Source organism: Schistocerca americana, chromosome 8, assembly GCF_021461395.2.
Source record: "Schistocerca americana isolate TAMUIC-IGC-003095 chromosome 8, iqSchAmer2.1, whole genome shotgun sequence".
Taxonomy (NCBI): Eukaryota; Metazoa; Arthropoda; class Insecta; order Orthoptera; family Acrididae; genus Schistocerca; species Schistocerca americana.
Genome location: NC_060126.1, coordinates 218,111,528 through 218,125,023, shown reverse-complemented (window position 1 = coordinate 218,125,023; position 13,496 = coordinate 218,111,528). Strand labels below are relative to the sequence as shown.

Here is a 13,496-nt window from a genome sequence, read left to right as displayed (position 1 = left end):
GCACAAAGGGCACTCTCGTACAAGGAGTTGTAATTCGGCCACATGCGTCCTGAACCCATTCAGGTTCCACTGTAATGAGGAAAGCCCGTACTGGCCGGAGATTTATTCCTGGAGCGAGAAGATTGCCCCCGGTCGACACCAATGTCCATCAGCTCCGATGACGACCCACAGGAGATGTCAGACAGTACGATGGCCTCGTCATCGGACCGACCCTGACCAGTCTCCTCAGGTGGCAAAACCTTCGCCTTCGGCGTCTTTGTCTTGGGGGGGCTTAGAATGTAGAGCCTTGTCAGCAGTTGGAGCTTTACTCGCCTGGGCAGAAGGCGCCATAGGAGAAGAGGTAGGAAGTACCCCAATGTCAGCAACCACGGCCTTGTCCGACGTTGCGGAGAGAGCCGCAGGTTTCAAAACAACCGCAGCAGCACAAGTGCACTGGCAAACGCAGGTATTAGTGCTAACACTAGCAACCTCCGTTTCCGTAGCAACAGTGGCCATTTGTACCGGTTTTTTCAGAGCGGAAGCGAAAGATGTCGTAAACACAGGAGGTTGCATGGCCTTAAAGAGCTTCTTGGCCTCACCATAGGGGATGCTCTTAGATGTTTTGATCTCCTTTATCTTCCGTTCTTCGAGATAGATGGGGCAGACCCGGCTCCAGACAGGGTGACTCCCAGAGCAATTCACGCACTTCACAGGTGATGAACAATCGGCTCCTTCATGGGCAGGCTGAGCACATTTACCGCAAGTGGCTATCCCATTGCACCCCAACGTAGTATGCCCAAAGCGCTGACAGTTAAAACAGCGCATTGGGTTGGGAAATATGGTCGTACTGGCAAACGTAAGAACCCCGCTTTAACATGCTCTGGGAGTCTCGGGCAACTGAACGTGAGAATAAACAAGTCGGATTTGACGAGGTCCCATCGACTCGTTTCATAATATGCTGCACGTCAACAATATCTTCGTCAGCCCACTCAGATTTTAACTCTTTTGTGGAGATATCCACCAAGTCCCAACATGTCACAACACCCTTACTATAATTCAAAGTGGAGTGGATCTCGGTCTCGATAACGTACTCTCCGAGACAGGTTGCTTTCTGAAGAGAAGCGACTTGACGGGAACTAGAAGTCTCAACTAACAGAGTCCCATTGCGCAGTCGCTTCACAGATTTCAGTATTCCTGCAATACCCTCAAGACCCTTGTGGATGTAAAAGGGAGAAACCCTCTCAAAGCTACCCTCCTTCCGTTTAATAATCAAAAATACATTCTGATTATCAGCATGTGCTCTGTTACGACAGTCTGATAAATCTCTAGCAACACCAGGAGCTGGAGGACTCGCAGCACAAAGTCGCTTTTTCGATGGGGTGTGTTTTCCTACCAGTGGCCCACCCAATCCACTGGTAGGGGGAAATGTAGAGGTCAAAGGGTCCATTGCGGTCCCACGAGCAGCTAGGGAACTAAAGGTCCGCTCAGACAGAGCCCCGCGTGCCTGAGTAAGCCTTATACAACTGGGGTGCGGCAGGTGCCCCAGAGGTTGCCCACTTGCGACTGTTCCACCCCAACAGCCATGCATCTCATAGGCGCGGAGCACACCGTAAGATTGAGGGGTTTTTATAGAGGTTGGCCTTCCTCACAATCCAGGCGGTCAAGCCAAGATTACCGTTCCCCGCAGCACACAACATTCCACCGCCGCGCCATACGGTGGTCGCTGAAGCATGTCCGGGGGTTACGGTGACAGGAGACTGGCGGTGCAGACCAGTCCCCAGCTCAGGACCCCGGGGTCGCCAAGCCCGTACTCAGCAAATGGGGGGAGTGGGTTACAGTTCGAGCCCAGGCTATACAACTGCTCAGACACCTTCGCCTGTGCGCCAATCTCTGTTTTCTGCTTCCATTTGAATGAGTGGACACTGCTGCTGTGAACCGTCCTATCCACACTGTGTCCTTGGTGCGATTCCGTAGGCTTCGGCATACCCTGCCCTGAGCTGTCTGGCCGCGCCTAGTCTGTATGGATGCAGGCATGAGCCACTGTATGATTTTCGAGTCAGCAGTCTTAGCAACTCACTGACTTGATTGGTTCCCTGGCCACGCAACACTGGACACTTTTGGTGGCAACAGACCACTTGCCTACCTAAGCACCTCTTCGCTAGCTGAGTACAGCTCATGCTTTGCAGAAAACAGAGATTGGCGCACAGGCGAAGGTGTCTGAGCAGTTGTATAACCTGGGCTCGAACTGTAACCCACTCCCCCCATTTGCTGAGTACGGGCTTGGCGACCCCGGGGTCCTGAGCTGGGGACTGGTCTGCGCCGCCAGTCTCCTGTCACCGTAACCCCCGGACATGCTTCAGCGACCACCGTATGGCGCGGCGGTGGAATGTTGTGTGCTGCGGGGAATGGTAATCTTGGCTTGACCGCCTGGATTGTGAGGAAGGCCAACCTCTATAAAAACCCCTCAATCTTACAGTGTGCTCCGCGCCTATGAGATGCATGGCTGTTGGGGTGGAACAGTCGCAAGTGGGCAACCTCTGGGGCACCTGCCGCACCCCAGTTGTATAAGGCTTACTCAGGCACGCGGGGCTCTGTCTGAGCGGACCTTTAGTTCCCTAGCTGCTCGTGGGACCGCAATGGACCCTTCGACCTCTACATTTCCCCCTACCAGTGGATTGGGTGGGCCACTGGTAGGAAAACACACCCCATCGAAAAACTGTTGGAGTTTGCTAAGCAATAAAATGGATGTTTAACAATGCTGCTTTCATGACAAATCATCAGACAACAAAGACAAACCTACCTGCCACTCCACTGCACCCCTGTCCAGGTTAGTGAGTTACTGGCTTCCTGACCACTGGCAACCCAGTTCCACCACTAACTGGATAGTTCATCTATTCCCAGCCTCTACAAAATGAACAATCTTAAGGGGCTAGTACATGAGTAACTGTCAAAAAATCGAGTTTTTAATTTTTGTCCTCTGTAGTTTTCTGAACAAAGAAAGTTAACTACTGCATACAGAACTGGATACCAAAACTTGTTCTGGTAGCACCAAATGCTTGAAAATAGGTGTGATTGATGCTCTGCTATGTTCCAATGATGGTGCAGTGTCAAGGTTTAAGGTTATGGAATTGATGGAAGTGCCTGCTGGACTAATACACACAGATCTTTGTCATCACCTGCAGAGAATTCTCAGAAGAGAAATCAGTGTTGCAACCCTGTAGTGCCTCGAGAGTTCAGGGTAAGTTCTATAGACACTCGTAATTCCACCGTCTCGAACACACGTTATTTTAGGGATAAGTGTGGTAAAGCAGAACTATGTCTACTGCCCCACAATTATGAGTGTATAGGACGGACATGTATCGGACGTACGATGGCGTGAACAGGTAGTCACCGAGCCTGCCTAAGAAGTTACACATCCCGCCCATGGAGTAAATTCATCGTACTCTGTGAGATATAAAACATTATTGGGGCAAACATTTGAAGGTTGTTGAAAGAAAAGAAGAGACTTATTCATTCACTCTCTCATTTACTGCTGTAAAGTCGGGACATTTGTCTTATAGATGACTGTAATAGGTTCTGTCAGACCGGAAGGTGTCGAGCTTATGGGAAATGTTTAGTGTATGAAAACTGTTGCATGTTATGAAATATAGCGAGATTGAATTCAAAGTACTCTCGAGTGTACGAGTTATTTAAGAATATATTCCTCCAGTGTAGCATCTATTCTTCAGAGAAGAAGCTGGGTAGAATATCTCAGCCGACTATCCTGAAAGAAGATCGGCGAAGTAACTCCAAGTAAGTTCGACACCCAAGGGGGAGTGTGAGTCTTGCACACCAATACCACACTGCCACAATTAATCACCGGAAACTGCCAGAATCCACCAAAGGGGCAAGAAAAAGAAGTAATACTAGAAAAAGGAAAAATGATACATCAGAAACAAGGAATACGGACCTAGGATGCAGTAGTGTAACTCAGGGTAAGTAGTGAAACAAGCATTATGTTCAACTGAAACAGGTATTGTGCTTTATTTCACTTGCAATACAAAATACAATTCAGAAAAAAGTGAGACCAAAATCTGTGGTTCATACATCAAACTGTTCTGAAAGGCTCTGCTAAAAGATGGTGAGCAATACATGAGCTTACGACTCTTATTCTTTGAGCTACACTATGTAAAAAACTGACAATTTTTTCAAAATTTCCCCTTGTGTTAACACACTAGTCCCCAGCTTGCCATCACTATGTTGATCTACTAGTTGTGATAAAATGGACAAGTTGCACAACTACTAGCTCCAAATTATATGCTGCCTTTGACAATACTGAAATACTTTGGTCACCAAAATTATTTACCTAAAATTAATCATTATTAACAATGTTAATATCCAAATTCAGTGTTAAATTATGAAAGAGGCGCCACAGAAACCACTATGATATGTCTTTTTATAGTGAATGAATAACCCATTTGTGCATTAACTTGCACTTTTGCTGTTTCATGCCACTACATCAACTGCAACAAGTGTCTGCCTATGCTCCAAGCCCATATTTGGCACAGCAGTTGTGCAGTTTACCTTGGGAAGCTGCAGTATATTTGTAGAACTGATAGTTCAAAATTTCTGGGTCTGCATATTGATCAGAGCTTGAATTGGTAATCAATAATCACATGTTATAAATCCTCTGCAAAGTTTGATGGTTGGATGGTCATTTGGGGTACGAGATGAAACAGCGAGGTCATTAGTCCCTCTGGCAAGGATTCATTCATCTGGAGATAGGAATGTCCACCAGAAATGTGCTCAGATGAGGAAAGTATGTGAGTGTGATAAAAATGGGACAGTGAAGGAAATATTGATGCAAGAGTTGAAAAACAATGTATGTATAAGAACATGGATTAGATAGGTACATAGGTTAGAGCAGACATGTGGTATCCCAGAGCTCAGCTGTGTCAAGAAAGACCCCTCTCGCACCTAACACCTGCCAATGCGCCTGAGGGCAAAGACAGCTGCAAAACAAAGGATGCCTTCTAATCTAAAGACCCAGAACACTCAAAGAGAAAAGGCTGAAAATGTAACTGACATCAGTTGGGCTGTCAATAATACAACAAGATGAGAGAAATAGTTAAGGGAGCACATGGGCATCCGCCAGGACTCCGCATGCGAAGGTGGCAGGACCCCTAAAGCTCTACTGACACGACCAATTAGGGGCACAGTATTAAAGACGAGCATAGCACCAATTAATTAACAGAGAGCAACTCCTAAAACAGGAAAAAGGGTGTAACAGAAAAAAAGAGGCAGACCTCGTAAAAGCAATTAAAACAGAAGAAAAGAGGGATGACACAGGCAACAGGCAAAAGAGGCAGTGTTGAGAGTCCCCCAACCCATCACGCAGCAGGAAAGGCTCCTATCCCAATTATCCTGCCCCGAAGGTAGGTTAAAACGTTATGTTTGAGAATAAAGGTCACTTTCACTGAGATAACTAAAATTGTCCGCGAGTCATCTGGCAACATGAAAGGCAACGAATTTGATGACCATACTTAGCATGGAAAGCCAGAAGGAGCAGGCATTCCATCAGGATAAGAGCAACTGTCAGTAAGGCTCAACAAACACAATGTGGGAATGGCTCAGTACCATAAATTTCAACCATAGGTCAGTCTGATATGGCCAACACAAACGCAGTATACAACAGTGGATTCTTTCTGGGAGTGACAGCAGTAGTCTCCTTGATACTGTGGAGGTTATTAGATGGGGCTGTAGCCCACCATGTTGTTCCATCTACAAGTGAACAGACACCTTACAAGGGAACCTCCCATCGTACCCCCCTCAGATTTAGTTATAAGTTGGCACAGTGGATAGGCCTTGAAAAACTGAACACAGATCAATCGATAAAACAGGAAGAAGTTGTGTGGAACTATGAAAAAAATTAGTAAAATATACAAACTGAGTAGTCCATGCTAAGATAGGCAACATCAAGAAGACTGGGAGCCAAGGAGCGCTGTGGTCCCGTGGTTAGCGAGAGCAGCTACGGAACGAGAGGTCCTAGGTTCAAGTCTTCCCTCGAGTGAAAAGTTTAATTTTTTATTTTCAGTTTATGTGACAAACTCTTATGTTTTCATCACTGTTTTGGGAGGAGGACATTAGTGTTTAACGTCCCGTCGACAACGAGGTCATTAGAGACGGAGCGCAAGCTCGGATGAGGGAAGGATGGGGAAGGAAGTCGGCTGTGCCCTTTCAAAGGAACCATCTCGGGATTTGCCTGAAGCGATTTAGGGAAATCACGGAAAACCTAAATCAGGATGGCCGGAGACGGGATTGAACCGTCGTCCTCCCGAATGACGGTTTTGGGAGTGATTGTCACATCGAAAAGAAAACCTAAATCGGGCAAGGTAGAAGAATCTTTTTACCCGTTCACCAAGTGTACAAGTTAGGTGGTTCGACAACATATTCCTGCCATGTGACGCACATGCCGTCAGCAGTGTCTTATAGAATATATCAGACGTGTTTTCCTGGGGAGGAATCGGTTGACCTATGACCTTGCGATCAAATGTTTTCGGTTCCCATTAGAGAGGCACATCCTTTCGTCTACTAATCGCACGGTTTTGCGGTGCGGTAGCAAAACACAGACACTAAACTTATTGCAGTGAACAGAGATGTCAATGAACGAACGGACAGATCACAACTTTGCGAAAATAAAGAAAGTAAAATTTTCAGTCGAGGGAAAACTTGAACCAAGGACCTGTAGTTCTGCAGCTACTCATGCTAACCACGGGACCACGGCGCTCCTGAGCTCACATTTTCCTTGATATTGCCTATCTTGCACATGGACTACTCAGTTTGTATATCTTACTAATTTTTATCACGGTTCCACACAACTTCTTCCTGTTTTCTCGATTGTCTGTGTTCAGTTTTTCAAGGCTTATCCACTGTGCCAACTTATAACTAAATCTGAGGGGGGTGGCGTGGGGAGGTTCCCTTGTTAGTTGCACCTGCAAAGGATGAAAGCTAATATGGGGTGAGTAATCGTTTTGCTAGCCAAATGGCCTGCCATCTATTCCCTGGGATACCCACATGAATTGGGAACCAGAGAAATACAACAGAGCATACAGTATGATTAGACCCAGAGAGAAGGCCATGAATGGTAGGTAGTACAGGGTGACAGGAGTAACATGGATGAATGGTCTGAAGACAGTTCACTGTCTCATTACACACTGAAATGCAGTCAAGGGTGGCACACTTAATAAACCAGAGGGTTCTATTAATGACAATCAGCTCCACCATAAAATACTACAGGTTCCCTGCAATGAATGGTGTTCCTCATCTGTGGATGTTTTAAAAGCATAACCAGTGTAAAAGGCGGTAGCACACTGACAGTGCTGAAAAACAAAGGTACAGATAACAATGGATCATGGGGGGCAACTGTGAGATATACCAGACCTAATTCGTAGCCAGGTAGCAACTCCAGGGTGTACGCAAGATAACAGGGAGAGTGTCCGATTATCAGGTAACTGTCAAATGGCGACTGCATAGGTGAGCAGTAGTTGGTACCCTCTGAACTGAAGATGATGATCCCCACTTTGGCAAGAGGGCTGTCTTCCTGACTAGTCCAGAAGGTACCAGTGGCCAGTCAAACTCCACAATTATGAACTGAGTCTGACAATTTCAAAGCTGAAAGCACTGCCGAGTCATAAACCTGACAATGGTAGTGGAAGTGGGATTGGACAAGAGCCCAGTAGATAGAGAGAGTACTCCGATTTGCACCCAAAGAAGTGTGAACAAGGAAGCAGGGAGCATTAAGCTTTCACATTAAGCTAGTCATAAATGTCAAATATGGAGCCACCAAGTCTGCTTTTTGTCAAAGAGGAGTCGCAAAATGCAGGACTGCGCAAAAACGTACAAACTCTGGGTACTCAAATACAGCTGCAGTTGGGATGGTCCGTATTGGAGAAGATGGGAAACAATGGGAACGTGTCCAAAGCAGAGGCCTGTCACATGGCACTTTAGAGCTGGCATTCAGTCAAGGTTACGGAGTGGAAATGCATCAAATGTGGAAGTCACCGACATATAGTGCAGGGATGGCCAGTGGCCCGAGGGAGCCCCTAGCCCATTGATGGCAATGATGAAGAGTGCGACTTTCAGCACAGAGCTCTGCACGGCACCCTTTTCTATGTGTTATGGAGAGCTGAGTGAAGTACCAACTCGAACCTGGAACAAGCAGTAGGATAAAAACTGGTGAACAAAAATTGGTAGAGAAAATCGACAGTACCAGTCATGGTGAATAAGTAAAATGTGACAGTCCCGGGCGGTGTCATATTCATTATGTCAAAACAGACCAATAAGGTGTTGGCATTGAGAAAAAGCCTGTTGGATTGCTGTTTCCAATCTAAACACTTGGTTGGTTGGGGACAGTCCCTTCTGGAAAATACACTGATAGGAGGTCAAAATGTCCGAAGATTCAGGAACCCAGCATAATCGGTAGGCAACCATCCTTTCAAGCAATACACAGAGCATGTTGGCAAGGCTAATCGGCTGATAACTGTCAATGGACTTCGGTTTTTGCCTAGCTCAAGGTTCAGAATTATGATGCCACTGCTAAAGGAAGACAAGATTGAGCCAAATACAGTTAAAGCTTCTGAGTAGAAGCTGTCTTTGAGCAACATAAAAATGTAGCATCATCTCGCTGTAAGATGGAATCAGGCCCCAGGACTGTATTGTGGGAGGATGCAAGAGCTTGAAGCAGTTTCAAGTCAGTGAAAGGTTTGTTATATAATTCAATATGCCAAGGGGTGAAGGTGAGAGGGATGCCATCAACGTCACTTCAGCATCCGGAATCAGTCATGTAAGAAGAGGACGCTATAAAGTAGGTTGCAATGTGCTCAGCTAGAGCTGACATCAGTACAGAAGCCATCATGAAGGAAGTACAGCTACGGACCTTTGGCAGTCCGGAAGACTATGAAGCTTGGCCCACACCTGGGATGAAGAGGCACACATTTCCTGGGAGAAGATGTAGCACTCCTAACATTCCTTCTTACTGTGTTTAATTAGACAGTGAACCTTAGCATAAAGTCGCTCAAAAGTGATAACTTTGGTCTGCGAAGGATGTTGCCTGAAACGCTGCAAAGTTCTTCTGTTATCCTGAACAGCTACTGCACTGTCTTTGGTCCACCATGGCACTGGCTGGCGATGGGAGAACCTGTAAAAAGAGGAATACATGTTCCAGTGGGTGCTCACGTTGCAGACTTCTTGCATAGCCTTATGTATGGAATATGACTAACCGGGGGTGAAGGTAAAAGCAGAAGCATACAGCTGCCAGTTGCCTCTGGTAGTCCCCTTGTGGCATTGGCAAGGAAGCAACAGGAGCACTGGCAAGTAGTCACTGACACAAAGATTGGCACAAAGTGACCTATGTAGTGAAGCCACAGTATTGAGGGAAGAGCTCATTAAGTTGATAGCTGAAAATGTTCTGTGGGTGGCATTGAAGAGGGTAGGAGTACCATTAGTGAGGGGACACAGATCAGGGTCAGTAAGAAGCTGGTCAAGTGCAAGGTCCCTACCAGATGCAGTGGTGTGCCCCCCCCCCCCCCCCCCCGTCCCCCTCCTTTCCACTTCGGGCGCTGTGCAGTGAAATCCCCATGTATGACAAAAATGGGAGGGGCTGTTTGAGTGAAGTGGTCACCTCACTGTCAAGTGGCCTGTCTGTAGGTAAATAAATTTTGCCAATGGCAATTGCTGCTGTTTCAACCCAGACCAGCATGGTAGGAAAGGGAATCTATTCACTGATAAGATCTGTGTGAACCAATGTACAGACCCCTCTAGATGACCTCTCAGGGCTGGAAGTAGTCATTAGTGGAGTGCATTTGTTATAGAGCAAAGTTAGTTCCAGAAGAGGAAGAAATAAGGTATTTTAGTTCCAGCACGTGATAATATATCCATTATGTTTCCACTGAATGATCAGGTTACGGACATCTTCATCGAATGGTCATGTTGCAGGACTGCAGGTTATGCATGAAGGGGCCAGGAGGACCGGCCACACACCTGGATCACTTCGTACCTCCAATGGGGAAGGAAACACCTCAATGAGCATCGAGTCAGAATCTGACAGTGTGGGGGGATCTGGCACCTTCGGGGTCAACAGATTAGCCTTGTCTGGATTCTCCTCCTTGTCCTTGACAGCCTCTGGTGGCCGGGATTCTTGCAAGAGCCTACTTACAATGAGGTAGGCAGCCCTGGGACCCACAGGCCAGCCACAGTCCTTTCAGCTATTGGCATCAGGCCTCTGATCTGTAAGTCACTACAGAAAGGGTTCCAGAGAGATGGAGGGGGAGAAAAAGAGAGAGAGAGAGAGAGAGAGAGAGAGAGAGAGAGAGAGAGAAGTGTCATGTTAGACGCTGGAAGATGAAGCTGCTGCTCCAACTAGGTGCACGAAGTGAGGACAATGGCACAGAAACCACCACGAGGGGGGCAGTGTCATAATTTTTTTTTTTCCCTCAGAAAATGACGGCTGGGGAATAGATTTAATTTCAGTATTTTCTTTTCCTTCTTGAAGAATGGTAAAACTGGCGAAGGTGGAGGGTGGATTTCAGTGCAACCGACACACAAGGCGGTTGTTCACACAGACTATATTCACAGAGTGATCGTCCACAGTTGCCACATTCTGGGTCCACTGCGCAGCAGGATGACACATAACCAAAGCATAAACATTGGAAGCACTTCATGGGTGATAGGACGTAAGCATTCACATCATACCTCTATGCCATGACTAACTTTTTCTGAGAGGACATTCCCTTCAAAGTATAAGATAAAGGCACCTTCACCTGTTCAATTAACTAGAGGCCTTATTGAACAGGTTGAAAAAATAAATATATAAAATAATATATTAGGCCTATAGACTAATTTCGAAGATATAATCAGCTACACTTCATCTACTCCAACGCAAGACATTATCTATGTTCAAATACAATTATTCTTCTTCAATTACATATCAGTCTTGTGAAGTGCCGATTACGGCAGACTTTACTGCTAGTGTCATGTATAAATGCCAATAAATTCGTGGGAGGGAATTTAAACTGTTGCAATTGCCTAACAGAAACGAGACCCAATATGACTAACACATCAAAAATAAAAAGCCTCAAAACATAAAATAAAAATGACACTATAAATGTATATAAACAATCATCTGAACTGCACGCCAGGTATTCATCAAGGCTGTAGACAGGTGTGTGAAATGCATGAAAATACTTTTATACATTTGGACATGGATGACGACACAGGTGTCACGTCGGCAATGATTAAACTTGCAGCCGAAAAAAAAATTTGTATTTCATATCAGTTAGAATCAATATTACTTATCACAGTAAAATATGAAATTTGCACCTAACGTGCCAAAGTATAGGCAAAAGATTTCATTTACCAATACAGATGATTATTTCAGAAGTACAGACAAAACTGTTCTCAAAGAACACCACCAAAAAGTAACTGACTCACAAATTGATCTCTTGCCTTCATTCAGCACTACTGCCTGACCTCAACTAGCAACAAATGGCATGCCTCTTACACAGAGGAAAATTATACACCACAGTAAGTACATTCATTGCCTGATCTTAACTGTCTAAAAAAACAATTACGGCTACTTACTAAGTCAACACATTGATAAAGCACATGGCACAGTAGTTTAATATTGAATTAAACACGATAAAACGTGTTTGTTTTATAAACACTGAGCTGAACACCACGTAAAAATCAAATGTGTGTGAAATCTTATGGGACTTAATTGCTAAGGTCATCAGTCCCTAAGCTTACACACTACTTAACCTAAATTATCCTAAGGGCAAACACACACACACACACACACACACACACACACACACACACACACACACACATGCCCGAGGGAGGACTCGACCCTCCGCCGGGACTAGCCGCACAGTCCCTGACTTCAGTGCCCGAGACCGCTCGGCTAATCCCGCGCGGCTACAACAAGTAGTTCTGTTACAAGATGTAGTGTGTGCGTGAGCTGAGCCTTCAAGTGCTTACCTGGTAGAAGAAAACATCTTTCCTATCGTTTCCTTCAGTAGCAAAGGGTTCCAGAATTCCTTCGGGGCTAATACCATGTTCAGCACAAAGGCGTTTCCAGAATTCAAAACCAACTAGAACACACGCATACACCACTAAATTTCAGACTCTACAATAGTTTGCATAAAACTGCAGAAATAATGTAAATGTACAATTACTTTACGTATCCTTAACACACACTCGTATACCTTTAACATAAATACATGCAACCTCCGTCAGAATCAATTTTCATGATTTACTGACAAGTAGTAGCGTATGTTTTTTTTCTTTTTAATAGTAACTTCACTGACACTTTAGCACAGCACACAATAGAAGAAACACGCTTATTACTTACTTTGATTTCCACATTGTCCCAATTGCAATGTGATCATTTCAGAAGGCATTTTGGCACAATTAATTCTTTTTCCACGCTTACAATATAAACTATTGCTTCAATACTATCCGCCCATTTCCCTCCAGTTTGATGACAGCAGTGTTACCACACGCAGAAATGTATATTGGATGCATTCCCTTGGTATCACGGTTCTGCCAAAACGAAATCGCAAAACGAAAAGTTAGGCATTTGGCTTTTATTAAGTATTCCAGCCATTTTGCGCAATGCATGAGTTTCAGTATACTTCCCGACTTGAATAGTTGACGAGAAACATTAAAGCACACGTATTACGTTTCATTACAATAGTCGACACATAAACACATCGGGTGTATTGTAATTTTGAGACTGGTGCGATTTCGCGAACAAAACGCCGGCGAGCTCAGAAGACTCCACAATATTTCATCCTTGGCATTCTGAAATTCATAAATGTTGCACAAAGAAACACCACATAAAAACGGCTGCACAACCAATATTTCCATGGAAGGCGCATAACATAGCAAATTTGGAAGGTACACCAAAGCTTCATTAAAATGAAGAAACAGCTGCAGCATTACAAAATTATAAGGATACTGGTAATCTTTTAACCAAAACTGAAAAAAGGAATAGGTCAGCAGAAATAAGTGCGAATCGTCATTCAGCCGTCGGCTTCTCTGATTCAGACTTAAGTATCAAAGTCAGTGACACTAAATTAGATGTTCTAACAACAAGACCGTAGCATTTATGGTGATAGATTCATCAGTTACTGAAGTGGTGTGTATATTTTGCAGTTTTAGAATGCACAAACCTCTAAAACTATACATTTATTTTCTGGGGTGGGCAATATGCGTTTGAAAAGGTTTGCCCCATGTAACGTAGCATGAAATCAAAACATAGATGGGTCAAACTGGACCAACCGCAGGTAAGTGAATGATGTGGTTTACTAGTTATTTTTATTCCGGAGACGTGATAAATTTAATGGTGGATGAAATGACTATGCATTTAATTCTGAGAGAATTTAGAATCTAAACTTTGACTGAGTATATAGGTATCTTTGGTGTTGCTATGGACACTGTTATTATTTATTCTGTGGACTGCATAATACATAAATCTT

At 44.8% G+C, this 13,496-nt stretch overlaps 1 protein-coding gene across 2 annotated transcripts in view; it reads right to left on the bottom strand.

Moving 5' to 3' along the window:
* Positions 1–12,549, bottom strand: part of LOC124544726 (tubulin gamma-1 chain) — a 76,861-nt gene extending 64,312 nt beyond the window's left edge. The window contains exons 1-3 of one of the 2 annotated variants that reach the window (XM_047123375.1): positions 12,368–12,527; positions 11,995–12,107; positions 9,016–9,154 (exon numbers count right to left, since the gene is read on the bottom strand). In XM_047123375.1, coding sequence (XP_046979331.1) covers positions 9,016–9,154; positions 11,995–12,071 — 216 coding nt within the window. In that variant the 5' untranslated portion in view covers positions 12,072–12,107; positions 12,368–12,527. Of the gene's footprint in view, positions 1–9,015; positions 9,155–11,994; positions 12,108–12,367 lie in introns of both variants that reach the window. The other variant, XM_047123376.1, reaches the window with a different exon arrangement.
* Positions 12,550–13,496: the final 947 nt, after the last annotated feature.